General features: G+C 36.0%; 1 protein-coding gene across 1 annotated transcript in view; it reads left to right on the top strand.

Annotated features, from left to right (window-relative positions):
* The window catches only part of grip2b (glutamate receptor interacting protein 2b), a 258,941-nt gene that overhangs the window by 149,149 nt on the left and 92,473 nt on the right, over nt 1-17,319 (top strand). Inside the window, exon 2 of the mRNA XM_056447878.1 lies at nt 13,495-13,575. Coding sequence (XP_056303853.1) covers nt 13,495-13,575 — 81 coding nt within the window. The remainder of the gene's footprint in view (nt 1-13,494; nt 13,576-17,319) is intronic.

Raw genomic sequence — 17,319 nt, 5'->3', positions numbered from 1 at the left:
TTTCCCTGTGTACCCCACTACTTGATCCCACCCTCTACACCACTTATAATCTGCCTCACCCATCGTGTTACACCATGCATTCATAGTCTGATCAAAACAAACATATACGTCATATTCTCGCCACGAACTATTGTGTCCCCCACAGTCAATTACCTGACATAGATCAAATGTGTAAGATGTCGTCTCTCCCTTTACATATTCTATGGACAGCCCTCCATAATACTTGGAACACCTGTTTTCTTCCCCCAGGGATCTTTTTACTCTGGTTGGTTTTACAGTTGAGGCTTCATTCCTGTTCTGACTTTTTCCTACTCCTAGAATTGTCCACACTATTATCAGTGTTAATATCCCCACTATCCCCAGTAGTTTCCAGTTTTCCCACAACTTGACCCTCATGTTTTTTTGATGCTGGTTTTCCTTATTATTCAATTCTGGTCCTCCCTTTGTCTTATTTTTCACAGCGTTATTGTGTTAACAGCAAGTAATATATAATCAATATCAAAGCTACAATAAAAAATAGCAAGCACAGTAAACTTATTCTAACGTATAAACTGAAATGGTTATATTCTGGCCTTTAAACGTCTTTTCAATAATGTGGAGAACTCTATAGAATTCCAACTTGTCCAAACCACACCCCTATGGATAATCTGGTGATGTGTAATTTGTCACACCACGTTCTCATGCAGATTAGACTGCTCTCAAAGTCCTCATATGTGGGTAGGTCTCTAGCAAGTGTTTTTGTGATCAGGTGGAAAACTATTATGTCTGCCTCGTGAGTTATAGCACAGTCACCTTTGTTTTCCTCTGGGCCTATACCTTGTCAACCCCATATCTTTCTCTGAATTTTTTCACTATGCCCGCTCCAAATGCACAGTCTGCACTGACACAATGGGCTACAGCTTCTCCTTTAGGGGCTGTGAATAAATCCCTAGTTTTTCGGACTACCTGCAAAATTTGTAGGTTACTTTGTGATGGATGAAATTTTTTCGTGTGTATGTGTTTGTGTGTCACCTCCTTTTGTGGTATCTTTACTCCCTCCTGCATCTCCTGTGGTATACTCCCTCTCTTGGACCTGCGAAGCAAGGTCCACTCTGGTGTCGTTTAATGATCTGGACTGTGGGTCCGCCAGACATTACTTAATTGGAGCAGACCAGCTAGGCTCTTTCCATTTACGCCTGTAGATTCTCAATCTCACCCAATCCCAAGTTCGATCAGGTAGGGGTGCTGGATATTCGTGTCCCCTAAAGTCAGTTGGTAACATTTTGTCAAAAGATTCAATTAGAGAAGTCAATTTGTCATAGTAAATTTTGTGTGATAACGGTTGTACTGGTTCCAATTGTAGTGGGGTCAGTGGGCCAGGAAATTGGCATCCAGTCAACAGTTCAAAAGGCGTGTATCCTGTTGCCCTACTCACAGAGCTCCTTACTGACATCAAGGCCAGTGGAAGAACAGCCAACCAATCAATTTAGTCTGTGCACAGATTTTAGCCAATTTGTTTTTAATGTTAGATTCAACCGCTCAACCTTACCTTGTGACTGTGGGTGATAGACTGCCCCGAAATGGTGTACTAAACCCAATGCCTTTTCCACATCAGCCAGATGTTCATTTTTAAAGTGTGGGCCGTTGTCAGATCTTACTCAGCTCTGAAAACCATGACGTGGGATGTAATGGTTTATCAGACATTTAATGACAGCAGTGCTGTCTTCCTTGCCCACCGGGAAGGCCTCTGGCCATCCAGTATATGCATCAATCTTAACAAGCAAGTATCGTTTACCATTTACCTTTTCAATCATGTCAGTGAAATCAATTATAACTTCATCCCCAGGGCCATTTGCCAATGGGAACGATCCCTGAGATGGTTTCATAGTTGGTTTGACATTGTGCATCTGACAGATGTCACATGTCCTTATGTACCCAGAAATTAGGTGTGGCATAAAAGGTTGCCACCATGATTGCAATGCTCATGACATTTGCTTATCACCACAGTGTGCATGTGTGTGGGCTTCTTTCAACACGCTTGAGACTAGTGACGCTGGGAGCAAAGCTCTACCATCAGGTACTGTCCAAAGCCCATCCTCATGTCTGATTGCCCCTTTGTTTTTCCACACAGACTTTTCTTCAGGAGCAGCCATGTCTTGTTGCAAAATTTCTTCAACTAGTTTTGCCTTTTTAGGGAAAAGGACTTCTCTTTAGACTCTAAACGTGTACCCTAAGTGCCTCCTTAGAGAAAAGGACTTTCCCTAGATCCTAGTGATCTACTCTAATTCTCTTTATTCTTTCTCTCACAATTCATTCATCTATATTCTTTCACAATTTCAAATTAGTTTAATTTACGTATTTTATAATTTCTTGCATGTCAAAATGTCATCAAATACATGAACACTATATTTACTGATGCCAAAAACCGTTCATTTAGAGTATTCAATAGTAGAATTTAAGTAAAAGGTTTCTGTTTACCTTTGTATAGAGAGGCCTCTCTGGTTTTGGCATCAGAAACAAACGTCCATCTATTTGACAATCTCCAGTCAATCACGTCGGGGTCACCAATTGTAGGACTCAAATGGTCCATTGCATGTTCAAAAATTGACGGAGATCTGAGTTGAAAATTAAGAAGTTTTATTTTGAATGCAAGAAGTTAGAGAATACAAGTTCTGCGCAGGAGAGGTATCAGTTCAGCCCCCTCCCCTATTATATCCTCGTCCAGGCTTTTTATACTGTTTTCGCACACTATCTAAACCCAACCCTATTTGACTTATATGGTGTTGTCTTGACAGGTTGACCATTCAGCAACCAGATATTCCTCTTCCTAGTATCTGTGTATCTTCTCTTAACAGTTCACCTTTTAAGGCAGATGTTTCAGAGCACGTACACACAGCTCATACATCTTGTCATCCTTCATCACCCCCACCCAATAACAGGATGCTGCTAGCATCCGGGAACATTTCTCTATACTTTGTGCACCTAATATAGCAGCTAACCCTTTAAAGCAAAAGCCTTCATGTCTATATTTACTACGTACTTACTAACAAAGCTTTGTAAAATGCTTATCCTTCAGCAGACATTTTATTTTTCACCTGAAAAATTATATAAATTGACAAAACAAACTTCAGATTTACATCGGTCGCATTACTTTTTATTATGTTTTTATGCACTATGTGTTATAATGTACACCATTGTGTAATTTTTATTATTATTAATTTAATATTTATTGTTTATATATGTGGGCGACACAGTGGCTCAGTGGTTAGCATTGTCGCATCACAGCAAGAAGGTCACTGGTTCGAGTCCCAGGTCAGTCAATTAGCATATTTGTGTGGAGTTTGTATGTTCTCCCCGTGTTGGCGTGGGTTTCCTCTGGGTGCTCTGGTTTCCCCCACAGTTCAAAGACATGCACCATAGCTAAATTGAATAAACACAATTGACCGTAGTGTATGAGTGTGTTTAAATGAGTGTTTATGGATGTTTCCCAGTACTGGGATGCACCTGGAAGGGTATCCACTGTGTAAAACATATGCTGGTAAAGTTGGTGGTTCATTCCGCTGTGGTGACCCATGATGAATAAAGGGACTAAGCCAAAGGAAAATTAATGAATGAATGTATATATGTATTTTTTGCCATACCTTTAAATAGTCAGTGACATCAGAAAATTTACTAGCTATAAAACATTCATGCAAATACATGCCATTATTACTACATGACTAAATGTATTTATGGTGTTGTTTTTTTTTCAATTTGTCCCTTGCCTTACTTTCAAGTAAGTAAACAACAACAAACTTTTTTTTAGCAAACAGAATTGGCCATTGTTTTATGCTAGATTTACATCAAAAGCACTCACTAGCTGTAGTTTACCCATGGTATGTTTTTCTTCTCATGCAAGAAGTACATGAAGAGCAAGAAAAAAACTAAAGTTAATCATTCCAAAAAATGACAGCTATGTCTCATATAAAACTTGTTAGAGACATATCTAGAAAGATAGCAAATCTCTGCTCAGAACTCCCTTTATTTGATTGGCTCTTGTTATTAATGATAGAAAAGCCAATCACAAGCAACTCATCTTCAGAAAAAGATCATTTGATTCACCTCTGTTATCATTCTTAGGGTTGTCACGATACTGGAACTTGGTACCAATCAATTCTATAATTTTTAAAACATCCGTTTCCCACCAACATTTAAGCGCCGTTGAGCACTTGCCATTGTATTCCGCATTTGCCATTGTATTCACATGCTCAACAGAAATGATTGTGATTGACCATGAAGGTCATCAGTTCACCGAACTCACTGTTGTTAAATACAGATACAGGGACCTTGGAGCGTTTCAAAGTCACGTCAATCAGCTGGTTTGTCTATAAGCTGATGATTTTATTTGGCACATGTAAGGCCTGTAAACTGTAAAATATGTTTTAGCTGTTATATGCATTCAGCTTTAGTTTCCTTCCAGGCCCTTGAGGTGAACCTGGGATTATTTAGATTTTACTTACCTATTTTTTTTTTCATGGTGCACTGCATGACAATAACAGATGAGTCTGTGCTTTGCGGTTAGCTAGCCGTCACAGCTAAATCGCTTGCTTTGATAGGTGATTCGTGAAGGTTTCCAAAACCCTTGAGCAAGCGGATTAGACCAATACCGCTCATCACCATGAATGCCGATATGCTGGAGTTTTTTTGCAGTGCTGGTTGGGTTGGTCTTGTGCTAACGCTGGAGGCTAATCCCACCGTTGAGCCCTGTCAGTGCTAGCTTTCACAAATACAACAATAAACACTTTAGATTGCTCCCCGCAGACTGGCCTTAAATTCTTACAAAGGCATGTGCATTTTTTTTTTAGCACTTGTCTGGTCTCATTCTGTCTCTGCTTGGCAGATTGTACAAGGTATTTTATTCTGTTTTGATGTGGTTTGGTAACACAACATGGCACAAAAGGGAATTGATGGTTGCAGGAACTTTCCTGTTATTATGCTGTCTTGTTGAGTGTTTTGAAACAGTTTAACAGAAAACATTCAACGCTAAAAAAGATGAGTTTGTTCTGTACATTTAGTGATTATTTAATGGGATTTGCTAAGGCTTATGGATTTGGAGGAATTGAGCTTTAAACTTTGGCACATAAAACTAGTAACTTATCTGAAAAACTTGCTTAAACCCACTCAAAAACCATAACAGCAGTATAGCAATGTGCTAATGATGCAGTCCAGAACACCCATCAGTATAGCAACAAGCTAAACATGTTAAAACTCCTCAAGGTACCAAAATAACCAATTAGAATTCATTAACAACTGATGTGCTAACAACCTTACAAAACCATAGCAACTTCATGACAATAAGTTAAACATGCTGAAAACATCAGGTAATTGGAAGTGCCTAAACTATAGTTAGTTAGCAATGTGCTATTCGTGTTAAAACTAATAAAGCAGCAAATTAAAAATGCTAACAGACAGAAAACTTATAGCAGTGGGCTAAGCATGCTAAAACTTATCAGAAGTAGATGACAATCACATAGCATTGAGCTGAACAACTAAAACATTTTAGCCATACAGCTATGCTAATGCCTTACACCCCTTAGAAAACCCTGAAGTAACGTGCTAATACCCTAATACACCCTTACAATAATACAGCAACATGCTGTGACCCATTTTAACACCCAAACAACCATTTAGCAATTTGCTAATCATGCTAATTTCGGTTGTAGTCATTCTAAGATCACTAAAAACATTCATACAACTTGCTAAAAATAGAAAATACAAACAGGAATGTACTAATATTGCAAAGCCCTCAGAGCACCCAATAATGATCAAACCACTTTCTAAAACATCTCAAAACTCCCATAAACATGCTAAAACCACCAAAAATATGCATATACCGTAGCAATGTGCCAATCATGCTACAAACCCCTTAGAACACCCAATCAATGACATTAAATTCACACGTTATCCCCCAGAACATATCAGTCTCATAAAACAGTGTGCTACAACAGCTTGAACAACTACATGTAGGGTTGCCACCTATCCCTAAAAATGCAGAATCGTCTCGTATTTGAGAATGAAATTGTGCATCCCGTTTTGAATAAATGCGGGATGGGTTTTGTCCCGTATTTTTTCACATTTTTTTAAAGTAGCTTTTCTTGCAAATCATCCTTCACACATTTTATGAAGATGCCTCATATCCTACTTTTAATTGGGTAATACTTGATGTCATCGTTAGTTTGATTGGTCTTTGTCCAGTGAGGAGGGCGGGTCTTTTAAGCAGAGTCTGTCAAGTCTTGACAGAGAGTAAAGGCAGATGCTCCTCCAGGTAACCCCCCACGTCTGAAAGTTTCAGAATTTAAACACAAGCGACTGTACCATAGAGAGTGGGAGGAAACAGATACCTGGCTGCAGAGTGTTAAAAATTGTTTTCAAGCCAACTGCACGATTTGTCGGAGAGCGTTCTCTGTGGCTCATGCGGGTCTGCCTTGCGACAACATGCCTCCGGAGAGCATTCCATGACAGAGCTCACAAAAATCAAAGCACAGACAGTTAGTTCTTCGTACCCCAAGTCTCTCCCGAAGCAGACATGGTAATGACAGTGACCCAGTCTGTGAAAATCTAGCTGGAGTCGTGTTTTTTTTTTGTTGTAATTTACTGTTTTCTACATGAAATAAAGAACAGTCTGTGAAAATAATAAAAATATATGTATTTAATATTAACTGAGTAAAACCATGTCAACAACTGAAATCACAGTGAAATGAATGGCTACAATCAAACTTTATCTCAAAATTAGATTTGGCCTGGTTTTCACACACTGGGTCACAAATTGTAATTTGTAAAAATTCTGTAAATACAATGTAAGTGGATCACATTCCAATGCAATATTATGATTTGTTTGTTAAGGTAAATGATTTGTTTGCTAAGGTTAAGTCAGGCACATAAGCAATAATTTATTACATGAAACATTACATTTAATACAATAAATAACATACTGCCCATGTAAAGAAAATAAAGTAGTAAATTGCAACTTTCCATATTTTTAAATTAGAAATATGCTATTTGAAAACTTTACTAGCTAATGTTTGTAGATAGTTTATGTAGGCCTATGTGCTGTTTCCATGTTTGGATAGGTGTTACTGCAAATAATCACAAATATTTTAGCCAAAATCTGTTATCAATTCCACCCTTTAAAATTTGGTTCATTAGTATTTTCTCCTCTCCACTAGGTTACAGCAGCTGAGGTAACGCAGGTGTACCACACTAATAAACATAACATCAGCTACATCAGTGCTGCAGAGTTGTAAAAGAGAAAGACTGACTTTACACAGATTTCAATAAAATACAGTTTATTTTATTATGTCCAAGTGTTCTTTCTTTCCTAAAAAAACATATTTTAAGTTGCGATTTACCACCACTTACAGCATAGGCGGAGCGTGTGCAAGGCTGGGGAAGGCTTAGCCTCCCCCTAGCCGGAGACCACGGAGATAGCAGCAAAGAAAAAAAAAACTGCATTGAAAACATGTAACGGGTGTAAGGCGTAATATAAATATAATTTAATGTTAATGATTAACAGAACACTTTAGTTATTGTAAGTTTGTCAATCAAATTCAAAGTCCCCCTCGGCACAAAAATGGAACTGTCCAACTTTGCACTGATAAGCGCTGTTTTTGACTGGAGTTCGCAGCTGCTCTTAAAACAAAACAAAGTGCTGGCCAGCGGACTTTTTGATTTGCTTGTCAAGGACGTAAGAAATAAAATGACAAATGAGTATTACGGGAGAGGTATAACATATTACTCGGGTTTAACTTGTTTTCAGTATTAAATGAAATGCCTTATTTTGTTTCATTGTACCATAGTAGCCTAGCTAGTAATCTTGTTTTGCATTTTAATTCTGCTGTGTTTTCTACATGGGTGATGGGAAGGCAAGATTTTAAATTGTTTTAATTTGTATTTTGAATAATATGAATCTAGTTTAAACAAACAATTACTCACGCTAGCTAATGGCTACTGGATCACCTTTACTTTGCAATGGTTGCCTCTAATTTATTAGAGCCTATAAGTTAACGCAAATAAACAACTAGTTTATGTTGTCATATATTCATTGTCTTTTTGTTGTTGTTTCTAGCTTAATAAAGAAAAATAAGTTCAGTATCCTAATTACAGTTTAAAATGCTTATTTTTATATATTTATTGCTGAATTACAAGTTCAGTTTTCGATTTGCCTCGTGGCAAAGTGAATGATTTCGGATTATTGACACATTTTTGCTAATTATTTATTTTTGCAAAGGGTTGGATATTCAAAAATGTCACTTGTTAAATCAATTAGTATATTACCAGAGATCATAAATATAAGAAACAAGCTATTATACACTTAGTTTAAGAGTACACCCTATTTAGGTCCACTCATTTTAAAACTTCTGGCCCCTGGCTGCATATTGAAAGTGACTATAATAATTAAATGAATGTAATAAAATAATTTAATGTGCGTGTTAAATATAAGACGTTTGTTGATAGGCGGTGCTTTTGTAGAAACCTCTTCTTGGTCGGTCGCAAATCTTTTTAAATGCATTAAAGGGCAGCGCATATCTTAGCCTTACCCTGGAGTCTGTTCACCCTCAGGCCCAGATTAAGAATTCAGAGGCCCCTGGGCACAATGTCTTGTAGGCCCCCTACCTAGCCGCACCCCTATAGTTGAATTAAAAAAGTAGGATTATTATAATATTTGTTAAATAAAATTAATTTAAAATCTATTGCCCGCACTTTTTAAAATAAATAATACACAGTACATATTTTTCTAGTCTACAAATCGATCGATCGCGTCAAAAGATGTTGCCATGTGCCTTTTGAGATACACCACTCACGCTGCTGTCTGTTGTTCTCTTTAGTCTCTGTCAATCAAACGGTAATGGGCGTGAATCGCTTTACTAGTTTATTCCAATGAGGTGCGCTATTTGGGATGTGGCCCACGCTGCAGTATGCGTCCCTTACTTTTTTGTATTAAAAGTGGTAACCCTAACTACATGTGACTAACTTGCTTTCAAATGCACTTAAGCATATGCCAGTGGCATTTTCCACACACATTTAAAGACTATCCATAAAATCAGTGTTTTAATATAATATTTTAACAAGTTAATCTATACCACAGTATGTCTCGATCAGTTGAAAGGCAGACACAGCAATGATTCTGGACTCCATATCAGCTTGTACTATGCAGTGAAACATAGACAACCACACACAGTATCTACAATCAAGTAATAAGAAAATATCTGCTGCTGGAAGACTCTTATCTCTCAACAACAAGCTCTTCTACCTCACGCAGCATAACCTCTGTCAGGGGATGCTATCTTGGAGCCATCAGACTTACTTGCTGCCTGATTCTTAATGCAGCACAGGTTAATTTCATCGTAATAAGCTTGAGGTTTTTTTTGTAAAATATGAATTATTTCTATCATTTAATGAACATTATGTAATTTTAAAACCAATTATGACTAACTTGATGTAGTGGAACACAAAAGGAGAAGTTTAGTAGATAGTTCAAGCTGCTCTTTTCATGTAATGAAAATGCACAACTTGCTCTATTTTAAAAAGAATGTATGTTGGAATCAATGGATGAATGAAAGAATGTTGCAATAAATGAATGAATGTTGGAATGAAAATGAATGAATGAATGAATGAATTAATGAATGAATAAACAATATTAATTATTTCTATTATTTGATGAACATTATGTCATTTTAAAACCAATTATGACTGACTTGATGGAGTGGAACACAAAATGAGAAGTTTAGTAGATCGTTCAAGCTGCTCTTTTCCATGTAATGAAAATACGTAACTTGCTCTATTTTAAAAATCTTATAAGTCTTATGATACAGTATAAGTACCATATTTGATACTACATATGTAATTATTTACTATCACATGTCACTGTTTGCTTCCTCCTACATTAGATTCTCTACACCCTTAACACTGCACCCCTCATGAAAAATACTATAGTAATTTATAGTAAAAATTATAGTGTTTTTGAAGAATGCTATAGTTAAGTGGACTATACTGTATATATTATAGCTTTTACAGCTCTTTGTTAATGAATGCTAAAGAATACTGTAGTAATAACTATAGTAAACTGTAATAAATACTGTAGTATACTATAGTTTTTACTAAACTAAACTACGGGAAATTGTACCCTAGTTGTAGAAAAAATATTGCATTGGGTAATTTGTTTATACCAGTATAGTTGTTATTGATTTATTTATTTGCACAAGAAAATGAATGAATGTTGGAATGAATGAATGTTGAAATAAATGAATGAATATTGGAATAAATGTTGGAATGAATGAATGAATGAATGAATGTTGGAATAAATCAATAAATATTGAAATAAATGTTGAAATAAATGAATGAATATTGGAATAAATGTTGGAATGAATGAATGAATGAATGAATGTTGGAATAAATTAATGAATATTGGAATAAATGTTGGAATGAATGAATGAATGAATGAATGTTGGAATAAATAAATGAATATTGGAATAAATGGTAGAATGAATGAATGAATGAATGAATGAATAAATGAATGAATAAATGTATGTTGGAATGAACAAATGAATGAATTAATTGATGTTGCCATGAATGTTGAAATGAATAAATGAATGTTGGAATGAATGAATGAATGAATGAATGTTGGAATAAATGAATGAATATTGGAATAAATGTTGGAATGAATGAATGAATAAATGTTGTAATAAATGAATGAATATTGGAATAAATGGTAGAACAAATGAATGAATGTTAGAATAAATGTATGTTGGAATGAACAAATGAATAAATAATTAATGTTGCAATGAATGTTGAAATGAATAAATGAATGTTGGAATGAATGAATGAATGAATGTTGAAATGAATGAATAGATGGATGAATGTTGGAATTAATGAATGAATAAATGAATGTTGAAATGAATAAATGTTGGAATGAATGAATGTTGAAATGAATGATTGAATTTTGGAATGAATGAATGAATAAATGTTGGAAATAATGAATGAGTGAGTGAATGAATAAATATCAGAATGAATTAATTAATTAATTTTGGAATGAATGAAATTCATGTTTATTAATGTTTATTAATGTTTATTAAATGTTTTAAATGTTTATATAATTAATAATGATTTATTTAATGTTATTTAATAATGAATTAATTATTGTTGGAATGAATTAATGATTTAATTAATTAATTAATTTTGGAATGAATGAGTGAATTTTGGAATGAATGTTGGAATGAATGATTGAATGTTGGAATAAATGTTGAAATGAATGAATGTTGGAAAGAAAGAAAGAAAGAAAGAAAGTGTTAAACATATGCCAGAATAATTGGTGGTTCACTCCGTCATAGCAGCCCCTGGTAAAGTACGGAATAAGCCAAGGGAACCTGAGACAGTGAGGTTTGGGCTGACATATGGGGACAAGAAAAAGGCAGCATTTTTATTTTTAGATGACGGATTCTCTACAGACTTTTTCCTAATATCTTGTATTAGAAGGAATGTCACAACCTGAGCTTGTTAGTATCAAAACAAAGGTGGCAACAGGTGTCGCCTTATTGTGGCTGAATACATTAATACTGTTTGTCCTGCTGGCGTTAAAAAGATGAAGTGAATTGGCAAGTGTGAGGTAGCTCCAGAGACTGTAAGTGCTGATGAGCCCAGTGCACGAGGGGAAAAAGCCTAATTTATGTAGAAACTTTGAAGAAATTAAAACTATGCTGCTCATGAATATTTTATCCGCTCAAAAATGAAGCAAGTGCACTGAGACATTTGGCTTGACGGAAAACAATCTGAACGACGTTTGTCACACAATTGATTTCTATAAGAATGATTCTGTTCCTGTGATTATTTATGTCAATAGATGCTTATTAGCATGTCCCTTGATGATGATGATGCTGATGATGATGATGATTATGATATTCACTGTTGCCAGAGAGACACAGCTCATCTGTGTATGAATAGAGAGATGACTGAAGCATAATGCAACGACTGTCTGTGTAATGTGATAATGTATTTACTCTGTTTCCATTTTTCTATCCATCTATCCAACCATCCATCTAGATCTTTATTTATAATCCCTCCATTCATGTATGCAATCAATCCATCAGTCTATCTGCAATCCAACCATCCATCCATCCATGTATATATCTGATGTGTGTATCATCCATCCATCCATCCTTTTATCCATCCATCTTCTGTCATCCATCCATCTGTTTATCCATCATTTATCTGTCTGTCTTTCTGTCTGTCTGTCCTTCTTATTATCTGTAATCCATCCATCTGCATGTCTTTCATCCATCCATCCATCCATTTGCACTCACTACTTACTTCTATTTTTTTAAATATATTTATTATCTGTTTTTTGCCCTGTCTCTGTAATCCTGTTGCACTGTAGAAGCTCTGTCACGAAAACAAATTCCTAGTATGTGTGAACATACCTGGCAATAAAGCTCTTTCTGATTCTGATTCTGATCCATCCATCCATCCATATTATGTCATCAATTTATCTATCCATCCATATTATGTCATCAATTTATCCATCTTTTTTTTCCATACATCTACCCATCACTCTGTCTGTCTGCATGTCTTTCATCCATCAATCTTTCATCTGTCTGTCCATCTTATTATCTGTCACCCATCCATCCATCCATCCATCCATCCATCTGTCTATCTATCTATCTGCATGTGTTTCATCCATCCATCCATCCATGCATTTGTCGGTCCATCTGTATGTCTTTCATCCATCCTTCCACCCATCCATCCATTCATCCATCCATCTTCTGTCTGTCCATCCATTTAATTACTGTCATCCGTCCATCTGTTCCTCTGTCCATCTGCGTGTCTTTCATCCATCCATCCATCAGTCCATCTTTTATCGGTCTGTCTGTCTATTAATATGTCATAAATGTATCCATCCATCCATCCATCCATCATCCATCTGTCAATCTGTATGTCTTTATCCTTCCATCCACCTGTCCATCTGCATGTCTTTCATCTATCCATCCATCCATCTAATTATCTGTCATTCATCTATCTCTCAGTCTGCATGTCTTTCATCCATCCATCCATCCATCCATCCAATTTCCTGTCATCCATCCATCTGTTTGTCAGCATGTCTTTCATCCATGCATCCATCTGTCTGTGAGCATGTCTTTCATCCATCCATCCATCCATCCTTCCATCCATCAAACCATCCTTCCATCTGTCTGTCTGCATGCCTTTTATCCATCCCTCCATCCATCCATCCATCTAATTATCTGTCATCCATCTATCTCTTCGTCTGCATTCATCTGTCCATCTGTATTTATAACTGTAACATTCTGTATTGTCTATAAATATGTTCAATCATTAAGCTCAATGTATAACCCAGATCAGGTATAGTCTAAGCACTATCCTACTATGTTTTATAGCATATGAAAGAACACACTGTCCTTTTACTACAACTAGCATAATATTTCTGAGCCTGGTCTTTTTATTAACTCCACGTTTCTCATCCCACAGATGATGGGCCATACTCCAAGGGCAACAAGGACTCGACGGGGCCAGAAAACTCTCTCACATCCAGAAGACAAAGCATCCCAGGTACGCCCGACTTCTATCTGTGCCACACAAAAAAACACACCATCGGGCAAACCAGCCTCGCTTCGCTCCGTCTGCCGCTTTTGATCTCAGTATTGGTCTCCATGTCTTTGCCCACTGGGGATGTTTGAGCACTTCTTGCCACATTGGTTTGTATGGCTGTTTGAGATGAGAGCACTGGGGGTTTGAGGGTGTATTTGCAGCTTTTTATCCAGATGTTTCCTGCAGTTCTGGACAAGTGCTTGTCTGAGTCATTCTGCTGGCTGGCAGCACTTGCTGATCCCAGACCCTTATTCTTCTCTAAAAAAAAAAACTAATTGGATTAGCTGAGTCAACTCGAAGTGTGACTTTGGCGAAGTTTTCAGTGTGATATACTAAAGCAGAACGGACATCTTCTAATGTTTTTTTTTTTTTTTTGACATATGACTTTTGTGATTGTGAACTTCTGCACAAGAATATGTAGAATTATAGAAAAAATTATAGTACATAGTTATGGACAAAATTAAGTGGCCATTTTCTTCCAACCATCCATCCAGTCATCCATCTATCCGTCTATCCATATTATTCATATTATTATCATCAATTTATCCATCCATCCATCATCCCAAAGATTTTTGTATATAGTTATGGACCAAATTAAGTCGCCATTTGTAAATCCATCCATCCATCTTATTTTCTGTGATCCATCAATCCTTCCATCCATATTATTGTCATCTATTTACCCATCCATCATCCATCCATCCATCATCCAAGAAATTGTGGTATATAGTTATGGACAAAATTAAGAGGCCACTTGTAAATCCATCCATCATCCAAGAAATTGTTGTATATAGTTATGGACCAAACTAAGAGCACATTACTGAATTAAGAGAACACTTGTAGATCCATCCATCCATCCATCCATCTATCTTATTGTCTGTGATCCATCCATCCATCCTATTATCTGTGATCCATCAATCTTTCCATCCATATTATTGTCATCTATTTATCCATACATCCATCCATCCATCCATTTTATTATGTCATCCATCCATCCATCCATCCATCCATCCATCCATCTATCCATCCATCCAAGAAATTGTTGTATATTGTTATGGACCAAATTAAGAGGCCACTTGTAGATCCTGAGATCCATCCATCCATTCATCCATCCATCCATCTTATTATCTGTGATCCATCAATACTTCCATCCATATTATTGTCATCTTTTTACCCATCCATCTATCCATCCATCCATCCATTTTATTATGTCATCCATCCATCCATCCATCCATCCATCCATCCATCCATCCAAGAAATTGTTGTATATTGTTATGGACCAAATTAAGAGGCCACTTGTAGATCCTGAGATCCATCCATCCATCCATCCATCCATCCATCCATCCATCTTATTATCTGTGATCCATCAATACTTCCATCCATATTATTGTCATCATTTTACCCATCCATCCATCTATCCATCCATCCATCCATCCATTTTATTATGTCATCCATCCATCCATCCATCCATCCATGCATCCATCCATCCATCCATGAAATTGTTTTATATAGTTATGGACAAAATTAAGAGTTTAGTTTAGTTTAAAACTTTAATAATCCCCTTGGGGCAATTCATTCCGACATGGTGGTGTTTCACATATAACAAGAATGACACATCAACACTTAACATACAGTAAAAGTACAAAAAAAAAAAAACCTAATAATAATCCATCGATTAACTACGTTTATTACGTAACTGAATTGCTTCAGGCACAAAAGTAAATTTATAACGATTTGTGGAACATCTTATTGTCCTTAGACGTAGGGGCATCCATTCAAAATGTTTATTTAAGGGGTGTGTACTGTCTCCTAGTATTTTATGTGCCATCCTCAACACCTGCTGTTCATAATAGTATGCAAGACTTCGCAGGGGAACTCCCAAAATCTTTGAGCACAAATTAATGATGCCTTGAAGACAATTCTTGTTTTTTATAGACTGTAAAGAAAACCAGCAAATAAAGGAACAAGACAAAATACTCTCAATAAATGAATTATAAAAGGTTTTAAGAATAACTTTTTCTACATTGAAAGAGTTAAGTTTCCGCAATAAAAACAGTCTTTGATGAGCCCTATTAATAATTGTATGTGTGTTTTGATCAAATTTCAACCTGTTGTCAAAAATTGTTCCTAAGTACCTATATTCCTCCACAACCTCAACCTGTGTGTCATTGATTAGCACCTTTTGGAGAGCAGGTGTTTTTTTGTCAAAGTTAATTAGCATTTCTTTGGTTTTTGACACATTCAGGTCTAGTTTCATTTTATTACACCATGACATAAAATCATGCAGGACTGGACCATATTCCTGGTTTGAGTGAGAAAGCAAAGATAAAAGCATCGTATCATCTGCATATTTAACCAAGTACCTATTTTTCTGTGTACTCTGACAATCATTTGTGTTCAATATAAAAAGAACAGGAGAAAGTACACTGCCTTATGGAGAGCCTATAGAAATATTAATGATGTCTGATAGTGCCCCATTTACTCTAACTCTTTGTTTCCTACATATTAAAAAAATCATAATCCATAAGACTATACTATGGTTAAAATTAAACTGAGTGACAAGTTTCTCCCCTAAAATAACAGGTTGCAAACAATTAAAAGCAGATGAGAAGTCACACACAACAGCCGCACAAAAGCTCCACTATTATCCAAATGGTGACAAATAGCATTCAATAAAAACAGTTTTGCATCCTCTACGCCTCTCTTGGATCGCGATATGCAAACTGCAATGGATCTAAAAGCGAGCGGTACAGCAACCGTCATTATGTAACTTTTTATCTCCTTTTCAAGAGCCTTAATGACCAAGGAGGTCAAGGAAATAGGGCAGTAATCATTTAAAAATTCAGGCGTAGCTTCTTTAGGTTGGCCTTTAGCTGCTTTAATATATTAAATGGGTTCAATTTAAAACTATCAAGAATACTTAAGCTATCTTTAAATAATCTGATCTCATCATCAGTTGAAAATTTATCAAATTGAGAAAAAAAGTCATTATATTTATTAGCCAAACATAAATTAGTATTACTCTTATTAGCCACACATTGATTTGCTACCTGTGTACTATCTGCAGCCATACTTTTAATCCCTTTCCAGGCCGCCTTAAGGTTGCCTTGCATAAACACTACTTCAATCTTATTTTTATATTTCTTTTTAGCTATCTTTATTGCTTTTTTAACTTCCTTGTTAATCTGTTTTTTCTCCTCATTAGTTCCAGAGAGAAATACCCTCTTCTTCATATTCAGTATACTTTTTAACTCTTTCGTCACCCATGGTTTGTTATTGGGATACAGGGAAATCTTTTTTTGTTGGTATAACAGAATCAACACAGAATGTAATATTTAAGAACATTTAAAAACAAATTCCAATCGGTGCAATCAAAACAATCATGAACAATTCCCTCTTCACTTGCTTAACAATTGGAACATACACAGAAGACAGCGCAACCATATTATGGTTAGATGTACCAAGAGGAGATCATAACAGAGACCTATACGCTTCCAAAACTGACCCATGACATCTGTCCAAAACTTTATCAGTACGTGTGGGGCATGTGACATACTGGTAATATGCCTTTAAATATTTGTCCATAGAACAATGATTAAAATCCCCTAGGATAAATTTGGGGGCAACTGGAGATATGTTATCAAGTTCATCCAGAACATTTTCAACAGTTTTAAACACTGTCAATTTGAGCACGTGGGTGTATGTATA

The sequence above is a fragment of the Danio aesculapii genome, chromosome 22 (assembly GCF_903798145.1).
Source record: "Danio aesculapii chromosome 22, fDanAes4.1, whole genome shotgun sequence".
NCBI lineage: Eukaryota > Metazoa > Chordata > Actinopteri > Cypriniformes > Danionidae > Danio > Danio aesculapii.
The sequence above is the reverse complement of the archived record's forward strand: the minus strand, read 5'-3'. Positions and strand labels throughout refer to the sequence as shown.